The sequence below is a fragment of the Chroicocephalus ridibundus genome, chromosome 2 (assembly GCF_963924245.1).
Source record: "Chroicocephalus ridibundus chromosome 2, bChrRid1.1, whole genome shotgun sequence".
Classification (NCBI taxonomy): domain Eukaryota; kingdom Metazoa; phylum Chordata; class Aves; order Charadriiformes; family Laridae; genus Chroicocephalus; species Chroicocephalus ridibundus.
The window spans coordinates 79,785,402-79,802,512 of record NC_086285.1 but is presented as its reverse complement, the minus strand read 5'-3'; the positions used below and the strand labels follow the sequence as shown (position 1 = coordinate 79,802,512).

The 17,111-nt window shown below is 41.0% G+C and overlaps 1 protein-coding gene across 1 annotated transcript in view; it reads left to right on the top strand.

Moving 5' to 3' along the window:
- The window catches only part of PHLPP1 (PH domain and leucine rich repeat protein phosphatase 1), a 142,305-nt gene that overhangs the window by 118,235 nt on the left and 6,959 nt on the right, over positions 1-17,111 (top strand). The window contains exons 11-15 of the mRNA XM_063326052.1: positions 5,656-5,856; positions 6,867-7,029; positions 11,750-11,880; positions 15,480-15,584; positions 16,525-16,719. Coding sequence (XP_063182122.1) covers positions 5,656-5,856; positions 6,867-7,029; positions 11,750-11,880; positions 15,480-15,584; positions 16,525-16,719 — 795 coding nt within the window. The remainder of the gene's footprint in view (positions 1-5,655; positions 5,857-6,866; positions 7,030-11,749; positions 11,881-15,479; positions 15,585-16,524; positions 16,720-17,111) is intronic.

The window sequence follows — 17,111 nt, the reverse complement described above, 5'->3', positions numbered from 1 at the left end:
CAAGACAGAACTTGGTTCTGTTTATTGCACTGAAAGTACGCACATCTTGATCATGTTAGCAAGGATTTCTCTTGTAGGGTGGGGATTTTCTTGGCAATATGAGCACCGCAGAGGCAGCCAGATAATCTCTTCATTTCTCATTACCAGATGCTGCAAAAACAAAGAATTCATGCAACTGCTACAGCTGATGGGGAAAGCTCCTCAGCTGAGTCCTGAACCTTTCTTTATACACCTGCATTTCTGCAGCCTTTCATTTCTATCCACTGCTTCATCTGTTGTGATGCCTTTCTGGTTCTGTCTGATTCTCGTACAGACTTTTTACTGCCTTTCTTGACCAGCTTGCAGCAAACTACCATTTAATGGCATGAAAACTGTTGTACAAAATGCTCTTTGGATAAGATGAGCAAGCATTCAAGAGCTTAAGCTGTGCATGGTAGAAGAGCAGTGGCAGTGGTCACAGGATTTTAAAAATGGAGACACAATGGTGAAGGGTGAGGGTTTGCCTCTTGCCGAAGCTTCCTTTCCAGTCAGTATGAATGCTTTCAGTATAAAGCCTTAAAACAGCCATTGGACTGCCTAAAGCAGTTCTGTGAAGATGCGTAGCTGTGATGTGCACAACTTAAACCCTGGGCTTTGTTTTGTAGTGTCTGGTAGTGGCCAGCTGTGGTGGCTAAGCCAGTGTCAGCTCTTCAGAGCCCATCTAGGCTCTTGTCTGCATGATGCTTGTTTTCAGCTTTGTTCTGCTGTTTTATCTGTTCTGATTTTCTGTTTGTTTGTTTTGATTTTATTTAATTTGTTTGGTTTTTTATTTCTTTTTTCTGGAGTTCTGGAAGGTGACACAGTTAAACTTGCTCTTGTTTGCTATTTGCCATTTCCACCCACTGTGGCTCCTTCTTTTTGATACAAGTATTCAGTCCTGTTGTGGATGCAGGAGTGAAGTGAGGAAGGAAACAAAGTCAAATGAATGCAAAGAGCTATTTGAGTGTTTGATGCACGTACTTTTGTGGCACAAATATTTAGCCACGTTTGTTTCTCTGCTGGTAGGTTAGGGATTGCAAGCAGATACATAAGAAACTGGGGAAATCCCAGTCAATGGAACAGCTAAAGATAGGTTAGAAAGCAAGAGCTGAGGAGACAGCAGCAAAGTGGTTTTTTTGGCAGTCAATCAACAGGAAGGGGATTCACTTAAATGTTTCCGTCCTTTCATTTATTTTTTTATTTTTTTAAAGAGGAAAGAAATACCCTCTTTTGCATGGGCTGGTAAAACTGCTTTGATTTTTTTTTTTCTCTTTCTTATCCCCCCCAGACATGCTTATCTTACAAGATTCTTCCTCACACACCTGCTACCACAATCATAAATTATTTTAGGATTAGGCGATCAGAAATTGAGGGCATGTCTCTGCAGAAGGGACTGAAGAAGAAATTTTGTATTTTGATTGCTCTGTGCTGATGGAGATCTTGGGGCACAGGCCAAACTGAAGATCTTGATTTCTCTGCATATCTGAAGCTAAGCACAGTGGTTTTGATTTGCTGCTGCTTTGCCATTGGATGCAGTTGTCTGTGTTGCTCCTTTTAATATTGAACATTCCTCAGCTTTTTGGAGGACATACATTTTTCAGTGGTGGCTGTGTCTTACCAGCAAGCCAAGTTTGCTAAGCTACCTCAGAAGACAGTGAGGAATTAGGAGATGCTGTATTCTCACAATTGTCTATAATCAGCTTTTGTGTGTGCTAGAGGTAGGCATTGGTGCTAAAAAAATTTTGAACCTTTTTGCAGTTTTCAGTAGAAGATTTTCTTCCTCTGCTTTTGGAAGTTCAAATTGAGACCAGAATCCTCTGGGTTTAAATACAGAATGTATGTGACTGCATATTAGGTCTGTTTTGTTGAATTAAATCCATGTCCTTGATTCTAGCCTATTCTTTGGGACAGTGGGTTTTTTTCTATTTTGTCTCTTGGAGAAGTTAAACCCAGCAAGGGATTGTACTTTAATATGCCATAAAACCGAAGGTGACTTATTCCGGACAGAGATCAATGTTGATATTATTACCCCAGAGGAGAATTTGCACCTTGTCAAAGTTGAAGAATTCTGGCATCTCCCTGCCAGCACCTTCATTTCTTTCTTAATCTCCAACACTCTTTTAGTACGTGTTAATTCATGCTCTCCTCACTGTATTATACTCTGGTATGTGCGCAGGCTGCTGAATTCGGGTTTTTGTAGTGATGCTATACTTTTTTTTCATGAGCTTGTGGTATAGTGTGTGGGTGGAATTGGAAAGGGAAACAATTAATTTTGGACTGAGCTTTAATACTTGACATTCTGCTTCCATCTGATAAGCAATATGAGTGGGATATCTTCAAGGAACATGAATCAGTTTAAGTCCGTGCACAAGAGAGATGAGAACAGTTGTGCCCAAGTAAATTTCCATTCCTCTGGAGGGCATTTGTAAGATGTGCCTTCTAAGGTAGCAGCTGGCACGCTGCACGACGATGAAGAAACAGGGGAGTGGAAATAACCTGAAGGAGGACTTCTGTTAAATCTTTGTGAGGGAAAACCTGATTGGCAAGTGCAGATTTATTTTTTATTATTTTTTTGGTTTTGGACATAAGATTATAGCACAGAATTGGCAAAGCTTTGGCAGAAGCAATCTGCTGGTTCATTCTGTTCTCTGCCCAGAGAATAGTGTTATCCCCCCCCCTTTTTTTTTAAATCCAAAGAATATCTTGAAAGAATTATCGTTTCATAATGTTTTTACCATTTTAGTATAACAACTGGTCAAAAAGAACATGTAAATAAGTGGCATGCTCTTTTCTAAAAAGTTAATTTAATTCCAGTTATGTCAGCTACAGACAGAGATTAGTATGTGATTATACTGAACCTGACCATTGAGCGCTACCAAGCCGTGAGTTGTTATGTATGGGGTACCACAGGGTTCCCATTTTAGACTGTTGGCAAGATTTTGCTAGCGACCTAAACCTTGTTCACATCAAGGCACTAGGCTGTAGGTCAGGATGATGGGGATTTATTTCCAGTGTTGCCATATCACCCTCTGGAGGATTTGGCAAAAGGGTGGGGGTGTATAGAGCAACAACTCTTTCTCCTTTCCCCATTGGAAAATACATGCATCAAAACTTATTTTTTGGCAGGAATGTGCAGATTCCGGCCACTTTTAATACCAGTGAGGGAACAGCTTGAAATTTCTTGTTATATTCCACCAATGTTGAAAATTTATTAAAAACAGAAGAGCTTTTGTTTGATTGATTTTTTCTTTTGAACTTAAAATGGCTTCAGTATAGTAGACTATTAATTTCAGCTTTATCAGAGCAATGTACTTTTTCTTACTTGAAGCTTTCAGCTGTGTTTTGGGCTAGCTGTACTTGAGCAAGCTTAACGTTCTTCTGAACTTCATAGCCATAGGATGCTCTCTAGGTTATCTGTTTGTCTCCGTTTGGTTATTAAAAGAAGGTACCTGTGAAACACTCCAGGTTATTCTGCTGCAGCTTGCAAGAACATAAGTAAAATACAGATTCCTCTTCAGGAAGCAGAACATGCCCTTTCCTGGGGGATGTTTTGCTGCCACCTCCTCATCCCCATGGTATTCCTGTGAAAGTTCACTTTTCGCAGCAGCCTTAAATCTTTTTATTACTTAAGCCTTTCTAGGCTGAGTTGAAGATGACCATTTTGTAATGAGTGGCACAAAATACACTGTGGGTTTAATGTTAATCGAAGTGCCTTTTTTGTGGAGAGAAAGAAGTCTATCATGCATATTAGACCGAAGTTGCCAAAGTAATAGTTGTGTGTACTTTAGCAATAGGTGTGCTTGCTGGTGTTTAATTAAGTACAGGAACTGTTGATGTGGTATGCTTTAGTTTAATAATCCCACTTTGAATGAGCTTAATATATTTTTAGTTTATAGCTAAAGGGTGAAATTAAGCAGCATCTTTTTAGAATAAATAAATAATTTTTTAAATCCTTTCAGCTGCCTATTCCCTTTTCTGTGTTAATCCTCCCTCTCCTCCCTTCCTCCTCTGGAGTTTTACCACCCTTGTGAATAATGAGTGAGCCTGAGGATTAAACTGTGTGTTCTCCGAAGTGAACGACTCTGTGTAAAACAGCTAACCTAGTTTCAGTTCTGTGCAGTGCTGAGAGATTTTTGCTTCTAATGGAAATAGTGGGTTTTTTTAATCCTTTGGCATTCCACGTGACTCCTCTGTAGCATGTCTGACCCTTATTTGCTGCTGAGCAAGTTTCAACCAGCTGCAACTCTTGCAAATCCATTTCATTCATTAATAGACCTTAAAGGTCAGTGTGGATTCCTGCATGCCTGGGAGAAGCTATCAATATTTTATCTCTTTCTCTTAAGATCAATGACAGGAGCACACCTACCTTTTGTGTCCTGATCAGTGGTTTTATAGGCTTGAGCCAGCTCATTGCTGAGTCTTGTTTCTTGAATGTAGCTTTGCCTGTTGCAGCTGCCCGCTCCCATTAGTTGGTAGCAGCAGTACAGCCTGGATTGAACGCGGTCACTGCAGACTGGCAGGCACACACTTCTGTATCGTGAGTTCTCCAAGGCAGCCTTTTCTGAAAAGGGAAGGAAGGAAGAGAGAGGTCTTATTTCTGTTGAAAAGGCATGGTCATGCCAGAGTTGGTTACTAAAGGATAAAGAGCCTTATTTTTCCATTTCTTTGGAATTGCTTGTGCCTGTGTGTATTCCTCCAGTGCTGCTGTGATCACCAAACTCCCCTAAAGAAGCATGAAGCCTCTGCCTGCAGAGCTTGACTGGCAGGAGTGGGCAGTGGTTATACCTCTACGGGTCTTGTTGCCATCCTGGAAAAAGCCCTTTGAGGGAGAAAGAAAAACTTCATTTCTGTACTGCTTCAGTCCTTGCTGCTTGTGGTGGGACTGCAGAAAATATTGACAAAGGGCTTCTGCTATTTGGGGAGTAGGGGAAGGACTCTCAGGAGCTCTCTGTCTTGCTGCATATATCAGCAAGCATGTATGTAACTTCTTTAATTTAATTTACTATTAGCACTGTCTTCCCTTAAAATCTAAAAGGCAAATTACTGCTTGGTCTCAGGGGTCTTTTTTTGTGATTGGTGCATCTTTAGTTATCCAAATATTCAAAGAGTACTTTTTCATATTTTATAATTACTTTCAGGCCTGCAGGTTTAAACAAAATACTGTCTGTACCCTAGCCAGTATTTAAAAGACCGAAAAACTGGCTGGCCTTTTTACCAATGACTTCTTTTAGTCACTTGAAGGGCAGCTATACTCCCATGGTTCGTTGATGATGAATTCACAATTCATTTTTATGTGGAATGAATATGGAAATGATGTGGTTTGTTATTGCTCTTACCTGTAGGTGCGTCTGTAGTAGTGTTGGAGGTAATGAGGTCTTGGTAAGGGAATAGAGGCATTTTGATGTACACACCATGCTGATGTTTTGTTTGTGGAAATGTGTTCATTTAAAAATGTGACAGAAGTTTTGTTCATATAATGCTAGACTTTTGGACTTTCTGTCGGTTGTTGTGAACTTGTTGCTTTTGACCTTTGCTTTATAACTATCTTAACTCTTAAAAATAGAGATTTTATTTATACTTCTAGACAAAGCCTGCAGGATGTTTCACTGAACTCCCTTATCCAACTTCTCTTTGCAGCCTGAGATTTCTTAATGCCTCTGCCAACAAACTGGAAATGCTTCCTCCAGCCGCTCTTTCTGAAGAAACCCATAGCATCTTGCAGGAGTTGTATTTGACCAATAACAACCTCACAGATAAATGCGTACCCTTGTTAACAGGCCATCCACACCTGAAAATCTTGCACATGGCTTACAATCGCCTACAGAGCTTCCCTGCGAGGTAAGTAACTAGTTTCACTGCCTCTGGCCCACCAGCGGGTGGGCATCATGAAACATTTTCGCAGCGAGAACTAAATTGCACAGAAATGAGGTGGCACAGGCTGTATTTGAATGTAGTGATACTGCAGCGAGTGGATTCACCTGCGATGCCCTCTTGCATGTTGCTACCCTCTCTTGCATTACACAGACAAGGGAGTGCTACGTGTGGTTTTGATTGCGCTTGAAACTCTTCAACTGGACAACTCTTTTCAACACAGCATCACTGCAGTATGCTTTTGAAGCCAAGCAAGGAGGTCTTCTGTTTTCTCTGGCTTGGTCACTTTGCTTAAACCCGGTGGGTTTCTCCTTATAAGAGATTTGTGAGCATAGCAGTCTGGAAGTGTCCTCTGGAAGTGGACTAAACTCCACTAGGGAAAAATCCTCTCACTTCAGAAGGAGATTCTGCCTTGGCAGCAATTTCTGTACTTTCAATTCACTCTCTTTTAATCAGAAATCTTTCAAGTGTAAGATGTGCTGTAAAGCTGATGGGGTACAACCTTGGAAAAGAGATGCCAATAAATAAAGGAAGAGACATCTCTGTCCTTGTGTGATGTTCTGAGCAGCTGGGCTTCAACAGCAAGGGGGAGGGCGGATGATGAATTAGGGGGAAGGGCTGAGTGGCATGCCAGAAGGTGGAGGGGAAAATTTCGGATGAAGTGAGAAACTAGGGTTGAAAGAAAGGGGAATAAAAGAGGAAAAAGTGAAAGTGAGCTGGTGAGCAAGGGGAATGTAAGCAGAATTAGTCATTTGAAAAGTAGCATTAACAAAACAGTGACAGAAGAAGCACACGTTTTGTTCCACAACTGTGTTAGCGTCTGATGTGAGGAGAGGTGACAGGCACTGCTGTGAAGAAGGATCAAAGTCTGCAATTTAACTTTCTTAAAATAATGAAAACCACTGCTCTTATCACCACTTCAGAATAAAATATGTGTGTCTATTAAAAGAAAAATTCTAAAACTCTTGTTTTCATAGCAAAATGGCCAAGCTGGAAGAGTTGGAGGAAATTGATATTAGTGGGAACAAACTGAAAGCCATTCCAACAACCATCATGAACTGCAGACGTATGCATACTGTAATTGCTCACTCCAACTGCATTGAAGTCTTCCCAGAAGTCATGCAGCTTTCTGAAATAAAGGTAAGGAATGCATGTGCTGTGGAAGAAGCAAGTATAATGCGACTTTAACAATTCTATTCTCTCCTCAGGTTTCTCATTGCTACAGGATAGTATATTTTCCGAAATTACGGAGATCTGACAATTACTTTCTCCTCTGAGGTCATGTGCAAAATATTCACTCCTGTGCTGCTTCAGAGTGGAATGAAAGAAGAGCCTCAAAATCTGATTTTACGCTCACCTTCACTAGATCCTATCTTCCCTGCCAAATAAGTGTTAATTGTCTTCCTGTGACAGTCTGTTATGATACGACTTAAACATTTGGCATGAGCTATGCGTAATTAACTCTTGCTGCCTTGGCAATTGGTTGATTGTGTAGGAATGGACTTTGTTTAGAGCATGTGTTAAAAACCGCTGAAGCTGCAAAATAGGATAGGCCTTGGGGACAGAGATAAATTCCAGGAGCACAGGATTTGAGTATTTAGGCAAGCTACTTTAATTTTCCTAATTGCAGTCATATTTTGCACAACCAGAGGAATGCTTAATCCATCTCTTGTGTGTGTTTCCAAAAGTAATTCTGTACTTTTCCTGACACTTTTTTTTTATGGTACGCGTTCACGCTGAAGAGCACTGCTGCTTATCTTTTGTGAATCAAGTTCCTGCTTCTCACCTGCCCATAGCGCAGAATGTGTCGCACTGCGTGCTGCTTCCCCTGGCCAGAGCTGGGAGATGGTTAACTCGCAGCATACAAATCTTGTGATATGGCAGAAAATCTGTCGTTCTCTGAGGCTGAGAACTGATTACCTATTCATGGACTCAAAACAAGTGTCCTTTGGGCACTCTGTGAAGTCAAAAGGCTGAGTTCCCAGAGCGTGTGCCTCAGTGTCTGGGGTCAGGCACAGCAGCAGGAGCAATAATTCTGTTGGACAGCGAGTCCATGCAAAGATGAGCTTTGTGGTTTTAGCCCGGAAATCTCAAACAAACTTGTGGGCTTTTGTATACTCCTCCCTCTTTGGAACAATGGCCAGAGGAAGCAGAGGGCAATTTAGAATCAATCAGAAGCAAAGCTTTTTTACTTGGAGGAAGAATTGGCGTGGGTTAGTGAGGCCTTGCGCAGTAAACATTTCTTTAAAAGTATGAAAGTAGTGTTAACAAACAAAAAAGGAGGGGATAATGTAAACACGCTTACAGGGAGCAGTTGGCTTTTTCCTTTTGTTTGTGTGTTTTGGGGAAAGCTGAATGTTTTATAAAAGCATCAGTATTTAAAGTGTTACTCTGCCACAACACTTAGCAGAAAAATGCTCTTGGAAGACCTGGCAGTTTCTTCTAGCTGGTTCCCTTTGGTTATATAGTTCTCTTTAGCAGAAGAAAAAGGCATGGACATCACTAACTGTTTTGGGACTGCAGGGATATAGCGTGCGTGACTTCATCTAAGAGGGCACAGTGCTCTAGGTCTGACTCCAAAAGGTGGAAAGAAGCTGCCTGGTCAGTACTTAAGCCTGGTTTTGACTTACATGAGATGAATTCATATAGTTGCCAGATAGGAAGGTATGGTTTTGGGCAAAGGGGTTCTTCTGGCCTCTTGGTGATTACTCTAGGTCAGCGTTGGTGTTTGTCAGTTTGGAGGTCAGGCTTGTGCTGCTTGCCTGTATCTTAACCAGAGCTCTTCTTAGGTACGTGACAGAATTCAAAATGTGCCAAAGTGAGTTCAGAATTTATTGCTTAAGTATGGATTTGGTCATTTCGTGAAATAAGCTTGCTTGTAGCAAAGCACAAAGGTGTATAGTCTTATGTCATCTCTGTGATTATATCATATTTAATGGTTAATTTTAACTGAGGTGGCGTTCAAGCGCTCTAAACTTCTTGGGAGACTCTGTGACCTGAGGTAATGGCTCTTTTGCTTTTGTATTTAATTAGCCTGGGAGACTAACGTGTTATGTTTTTAGAGTCAGTGATACTGGAACAGTTAGTAGCAGCAGTTACTATGCTGTCTGAAATAATTTCATAAGGAAAGCTGATATAAACTATGATGCTTTTACACTTGCAGTAACTTCAGGATTTCCAAACACAAGATCATTTTAGTGCTAAAATTGTCTCTAAGCCTTTTTTACACATGACAATCAAGACTACAGAAGTTACATGTTGTCCTATGTGTTAAAGAGCCTGGTGGATGTCTCTGAGATAACTTACACATTTTTTAGGGGTTTTATTGTATTTTATGACAGTTATTTATACATCAGAGTTAGGTTTATCTGTGCACACTGCAATGTCTTCTGCAAATGGCTGAGCAGCTGGAAGTACACACACCTGAGTCAATGCCCCAGCAGACTCTTCCTTACAGCCATTGTTTGACTTCAATCTCCTTGCCTTACAAAATAAAAAAGGGCATTTTTTTTTTAATTGTTACCCAGTGTCCCAGTGTTCTTTCACAGTTGAGTGGTCCTTACTGCTTGAGCAGAGCTCAGTGACCCAGGCTTGCTTTTCCCACCTGGGACCTGGCTTTACTTTATCATCCAGTTTTTGTTGACTGATGAGTTGCTTCTCTTTCATGGTTGTCTTCTTGGGCTGCTGCGGTGAGGGTGATATGGAGGTTTCTTGTCACAGTTTTTGGTCAAACTTATCTTTCACAGGAGCATTACCTTGAGATCTGAAAGGAGTGAAGATCTAGTTGCAGTAGTATCTTAAAGACGAAGCTCTCAATCTTTGCCTATTTTTGTCCTAGTTAAATAGGTTAGTATCAGTATGGCCGCCTTCATTTGCAACTGGAGGTAACTCAGGTCCCTTCCAGCCTTGAAGAGAACAGTTACAAAGCTGTAAATGCAGCGTAAGCAAATGCTGAATATTAAACCCTGTCTTCCAGCTGGCCCACCCAGTGCAAAATCCTGTGTGCAGCTGCAGGAGTTGTTCTTCCAGTGCTGCATGGGTGGGGCTGAACCAGCTTGCATTAAAATAATGCATAAGGAAATTGGGATCAGTTAGGAAATACGGTTTCCTGCTTGCCTGGGGAGTAGAATAAGGACTAAATTCAACATAGACATGCAGAAAGCCCCTCTTAGACTATTCTTCAAGCAGTACAAATAAAATCTGAGAAATCCTAACCTGATAAATAAGCTGTCTTCACTAGTGCCTAGGAACCAAGCGATCTGCGATAGAGTGTTGCTACCTTTGGCGTATTGGGCATTTAATGAGAACAATAAAATTACTTTACCAATTTTTGTACTTGTTATTCCAGCATGCTTTTCCATCAAATTTGTAATGGCATTGAGGTGTTGAACACAGCAAGGCCTGCTGGCAGCTGCTTTAATCTGCAAAATAATTACTGGCTCTCCGGAAGCAGCAAGGAATTGCGCAGAAGAAAAAAGCTCGCTGGAATAACTGTTCTGTTAAGCTGTCTACTGTTTTGTTTGCCTGACAGATTTAAACGCTGATTTCCTTATCAGGCTTAGATAACGTTAGCAGTTTGTTCTTCATAGATAATAAGGCCTCCATATTAGACAACCTCAGGATTCAAGACTTGGGTCGGAAATTCATTATTTCCGTTGGGTGTATTTAATAAAGTTTTAGGAGATATTTCTTTTCCAGATTTTACTAGGTTACCTTCTTCCAGCTCAGGACACCATTTCTCTGAATATATCTACAAAAATGAAAGTGTCTTGCTTGTATCAATGGAAATTACGTAATGGTCAAAATGTGCAGCTAGGAAAAGCCTCCCCACACCCCTTTGAGCTTTCTGTTTTATTAAAGTTTTGGAAGTCTTTCTCTTTTTGGAGGTTGAAAGTAGAAAGTGGTCTTTCTGAAAGATGTGGGTAGTTTTTCTGTCCTCTGTTAAATAACAGACTGCTCTGTCCTCTCAAATTTTTTTTTTGGCAATTTTTGGTACATGCTACACAGGTGGTCCTGATAGGGTTTAGAGAATTGGTTTTGTTCTAAAATGCCATATTTTTCCCTGTGTATTGACTTTCATCTGGATATGCAGCTTTAAATAATGTTTGTTGGGGGATTTTGTCATTCTCGTGCACTTGTTCTAGCTAATTTGTGCTTGGCTGGAGGATAGCCAGCGAGTGTCTCTGCTTTTTTGTATCGTACTTTTTCTGAAATATTTAAGCTTTATTTTTTTTTCACTCATTTTATTGACTTCATATTTAAATACAAATCCATCTAAGATCACATGAATTAAAACCATGGTTAAAACTACTCCAATATTTTTTCCTTTGCCTGTACTCCTCCTCCCCTCCACATACATTCATAACCCTGCTTATTTTAATATCCCTCAGTAAATACTGAATTCCTGAAAGCCTGCTCATGCTCGTGCTGGTTTAACTGACTTAGGAGGAGGGACTGCTATGCCAGTGGCTTAGAAGCCTCAACTGTATTTATCTCCATTTCCTTTATCTATTAAAAGACTGGTTTCGTCAGTAATGTTTTTTCTTAAATACTTGAAAATACACTGACCATCTTTGTGAAAGAGCAGGCAAAACTTACTAGGTTTGTAACTAGATGACACCTGGCCAGAGATGGAAATGAAGGGAACATATTTCTAGGTGTCCCAGACATCTGGTAAGATGGCTAAATGCCATATGAATTTCTTTTGTAAGAACCACTTACTTAAATGAAATGAATGGTCTTAGGTCTCAGTTGCAGCCTTTATTGTTCATGAAACATGCATTACTACGTTTAATCAACGTTTGTATGATCTTGATGACAGCTGAGTTCTCTCCCTTATTTGGCTGCTTTCCTTTTGCAGTGCGTGGACCTAAGCTGCAATGAACTGAGTGAAGTCACATTGCCTGAAAACCTGCCTCCAAAACTGCAAGAGCTGGACCTGACTGGAAATCCCAGATTAGCCTTGGATCACAAAACCCTAGAGCTGCTGAAGTAAGTTACCTTACAGAGCTGGGGAGGGGGCAGAACAGCTCTTGTCACTAGGATGTGACAAAACCACAGTACACAGAAGTGAAAATCTCTTTCAAGGAGTATGGCTCCACTGTCACTGCATCAGAAACTAACAAATTATGTGCATAGGTCAGAAATTGATGCTTCATTAAAGAGGATAACTTTACCCACGTCAGTTCAGTTGCTTTCAGCTGTAACTCCTGAAGGGGTCTGCTAGTCTGGTATCATCACTATTGGTCCAGTTTGATCTCCATTTTACTTCTGATACTAGATTCAGTCGAAATACTTATTTTATTCCACCATTAAGATGCCAGTAGCTGCTTACTAACTTTTTTGCTCACATTCATCTGCTTGGGTCTGTCTCAGCCATGATGCTGCTTTTTACCTCTTCATATACTATTTCTTGTTAACCTTCATACCTCCGCTTTTGGTCTAGAAATAAATATTTTTTTTTTATTTTTTTTTCATATATAAACCTTTCCTGAAGACTCGCATCTCCCACTCTGCTTGCAGCAAAGCTAGTTCCCTTGCTCTGGGACCCTCTGTTTTCTTCCTGTCTACCTGTTTGTTTCCTGCCCTGGGACTTAAGGGTTATCCTTAACTGAAATTTGCCAAGTGCCTTGTGCCTCCTTGTGCAGTGTGTTGGGAAACTGTTGCATTAAAACATATCATCTGTGGACAGCAGTGCCGCCTTGAGCTTTTCTTAAGTCCTGAAGGGAATTGCACCAGCTCTGAGTTTCCTTCTAAGTCTCTTCGATCTTTAAATATTGAATGATTCCAAGAAGGGTTGATTTACTTTTTAAGCGTTGAGCAGTTGCTTTGTGTTGTTTGCTTTTAAATGGTTAAGATCAGACACTGGAGTAGTAAACCTTATCTGCTGTGCAAGCAAGGGAAACTTACAGTCTGAGTTTGCTTTTAGCTTGAATCAGCAGATTTTATAAAATGTAAATGGAAATTTGAATAATGATGAGTTTTCACAGATAAAAAGAAGAGTCCATGTTTTGCAGCAGAGAGCGAAGAAAAGGGGCGTTCCTCTGTTTCAAGAGCTGCTTTATTGTATACAGGAAACCTTCTTGAAGAAGCAGTGTGTAATGTTGGTTCATAGGGGGAGAAATAATTTTATGTATTACAAAGCTAATTGAATTGTGTTGAATCTTAAAGTGAAAGATCAGCTTTTCTTGTCTATAACCCAGCAGACAAGATGGGTAAGCCAGTTTCTTGCCACTTTAGTATTTAGGCATCGTGCCCTATAGCAGTATTGTACAAATTTAAGTCCTAAGTAGTAGAAGGGTGGAGTGGCCTGGTTACATGCCATATTTTCACTGGTGTATGTGTTGTCTTTAATTCACAGAAAACTTCTTTCCTTCTTGTGTGTACATTTTGTTTGGTTATTTGTTTGGGGTTTTTTGTTGGTTTTTTGTTGTTTTTTTTTAAATAAATTATTCTTAAGACTTCAAGTCTATTCTCATTCCTAATATTCATTAGCCACAGTCAGGTGTTTCAGGCCTCCTGAGGGGCTTCTTAGTGTCTGTGCTGATATACTACGCTGACTTCTAGGCTGTACTGCTGTAATTGACTGTGAGGGAGGAGGTGCTCCTTTCCCTTGGTTTTTCTGGCAGGCACAAAAATACTTGTGCACTTGGTACTTTTTATATCTTCCTTCTGCATGCAAAAGGCAGCTCTCCATCTGTGCCCTGGCAGGATTCAAGCAGGTAGTAGGTTAATATGTGTTCTCAGTGCTGGTGAGAAGAAGAGTCCTGTCATGCATGCTTGCTTTCTGAATATGCATGGAGATCTTAAAAGGAGTCTTGCATGCTTAGGAGGATGTTGCCAAGTGACTTATTGGATGTAGGCATTTTCAGTAGCAATTAAAATGAAAAAAAAGAAAGAGATGCTGCTACTCTGATTTTTAGGAAAGAGCATCTAGTTCTATTGTAGCAGTCATTTTAAATTGGGGGGGAAATAAACCATGCAGTCTGCAATCCTTAGCCCATATTTCCTGCATATGATGTGCTGCTGGTTGTCATTCCTTTTCAGGCATGTGGTCTATTTGTAGTGGTGCCACTGAGGAAGCTGAAAGCAATGCGTTGAGGTAGCTTTTGTCACCACTGCTGGGAAGCCTTGAGACAACTCTGGGTCCTTGACCTACCCAGAAACCAGGGGTCAGTCAACCCAGTTCAAAAAGAAACAAACAGAAAAACTTATTTGATCCAAGTTCCTCTGCCCTGGAGGATAAGTGCCTTGTCATGAGACATCTGCAAAGAAAGTATGTTTGCTTGTGTGTGTAGTGTCTTGCAGGTGCAGACAGAATTCAAATCTCTGCTACTTTAGAAGAGATCCAGGTTTCCAGTTTGATTTGGGGTCAGATAATCTTTTGTAGTGCTCTCGGTACGATGTTTGCCTCCTGTTTGTCACACAGAGGGCTGCAAAACCAAGGGCCTAAAACACCAGTGGTTCAGACATTATTTATGTCATTTGTTTGCTTTTAATCTGACCTCGCTGATGTACATCCTGACTATTAGTGTAAAAAGAAATCGAACTGGATGTGACAGTACTTCAGGTTATTTGAGGAAGGCTGTGCAGCGCTGAAAAGACTTTTCTGTGTGTTCAGGTCAGGTGGGGGTTTAGATAGAGAAAAATGAATGCTCATAGTGAACAGTTAGATCTTTCTGCTTGTGTCCTTTTATGATTCATTTGGTTCATGAAAGGTTCGGGTGCCTTTGAAGTGTCTGCAGCGTGTGGGGAGCTGCTTTCCCTGCCTTTGGAAGGGAGCAGGGGGGAGGTCATCTCTCCCCAGCAAAGCAGGGCTGCAAAGAGAATGGTATAAACAGAAAGGGCTGGGCCCTTTTTAAGTCTTTACTACACTGCGTGAGATATATGAAATTCAGGCTAAAGGCTATGTTGGTAGTAAATTGGAGGGTAGAGGATCAAGGGCCTAAGCAAAAATTGGATGGCACAACTGGGGAAAGCAGAAGGGCTACGCCTGCTGTCAGGACCGCAGGCTGGCTCTTGAAGGTTGGTGCAGGACCAGGGTGGAGCGAGTTTCTGTTTTGTGGGCATTTTCATGGAAGGTTGTTAGTATACATTGCTGTTTCTAAAGAATTTCTGTTTTCTTTTTTAGTTCTTTTTTTTTTCCCATGGATCATACAGTGGGTTTCATTTGAGTACAATGAAAAGAATACGGAGACTTGTTACTAAAATGGGTGGGAGAGATGTACAAGTTAAAAAATCACTTCCCTGTACTGGCTTTCATCAAGCTAGTGACAAATTTGCCTTGTATTCTTACTGGGACAGGTTTGAAACAAATAGCTCAGGGGTGAGGGCAGGGAAAGAATAGCCAGCTAAACAAAATAGTGCAGCTGGCACCCTCAGAGAGGCTCAGTTATTTACTGCTTTTTTGTTCTTTGTATACAGACACATAGAAGTAACCACTTTGGATGTCCTGCTTCATGTTCTTCTATTAAATGTATTACTAAGAACTGGGAGGGAAAAAAAAAAAAAGATGTTATCTTCACATTTTAAGCTGCATCATGTCAGCACTTCAATCCATTGCATCTTTCCCCTTTCCTTTCTCCTTGCAGCAATATCCGTTGCTTCAAGATCGACCAGCCCTCAGCCGGTGATGCTTCAGGAGCGCCGGCGGTGTGGAGTCACGGTTACACAGAAGCATCGGGCGTTAAGAACAAGTACGACCTGGCATGGTTTTTATTATACGTGCATCTTAGCAGAGCGCCTCTGTGCTGATACAAATAAATCCTTTTTTCAGTGAAAGTTTGGGGGTTTTGGGCCTCACAAAGGCAGAGGCCATGCCATGACTCTATATTTGTATACTGGGCCCCTGCCTGCCTCTCCACTTTGGTCTTTGTTAGGGAAGTTGCTAAGATACAAGTGTAACTGACAATTTTGTCTATGCAAGACTCTGGTACTTGCAAAAGATCTGAGCATTTAAAAGCATTTTCCTCTTTGCAAAGCTTCTTTATCTTCAACCAAAGGATGTTTACCAAGCAAATCAGAGATACTAAAGGAAGAGGCAGAATGGCCAAAACGCTGAATATTCATAGTGTGCAGGGCTCCTGTGACTAAGGCAGCACTTGACAAATAATGTACCAAGAGTCTGCTAGTCTCTGTGTTGCTGGCAGTGTGATGAATCTTTCTTTGTCCCTTAAATACCTTTTTAGAAATCTTCTGCTACCTAGGTTTCCGTAGGGAGTGCCAGCAAGCCTTTACTTAAGTGATTTAACTCACAACTTGGTCATCGGCATGTTAAATCACAAGGATGGCTTTTGGAGGGGGAAGTGCCGTTTAAACTCATGTTGTTTCACAGATAATTTTCCCCCTATTTCTACAAATAGGGGACTTGTTCACATGCTGAAAAGGAGGAAGAATCTTTAGGGCTTGGCTTCAACTTCCAGTATAGTTTCCTCCACATCTTACCACTATTGATGGGCCTGACTCTTCTCCACACTCTTCTCCACATTCTCAGAAAGCGGTCCTGAAATACCTGTGAACAGAGGTGGTTAAAACTAGCTCTCAGACCAGGCTGTCTCTCTCTGGTCAGAATGACGGAGATGAGAAACTAGTAGTGGGTGGCAACCTTGATGTTCTCCCGTTTTGTTTTTTCACTAGGCTGTGTGTGGCAGCACTTTCAGCCAATAACTTCTGCGACAACCGAGAGGCACTTTATGGTGTTTTTGATGGTGACCGCAACGTGGAAGTGCCGTATCTGCTGCAGTGCACAATGAGCGACATCTTAGCAGAAGAGCTGCAGAAAACAAAAAATGAGGAGGAATACATGATCAACACTTTCATCGTTATGCAGAGGTGAGTATTGGATCTGAAACCCTTTTTTACCTTGTGTATGCTGACTAGGTAGTTTGTTTGCTTTCAGGTCAGACACCTGCTCTTTTCTTGCTTCACAAAAATGTGAGAGGGGGAAAAAAGCCTTGGTATCTGACTACATTGTTTTCTTTTATTGGTTGTTTTGTGAATATTGCCCTCTGTTCCTTTCAGGTGTGGGGAGAAAAATCCCAACACCTCCCCACCCAAACAAACAAAACCAAAAACCAAACAACAAATCTACCTGCAGTTACTAAGTGCTGATGACTAAGTGGTGGGTGGAGGTTTACTCTTTTTTGGTATCTTTTTTTAAGTCTTACAATTCATAGTTGGCCGTAATCAAGTCATTGGTATGAATCTCTTGGTCATCTTTTAAA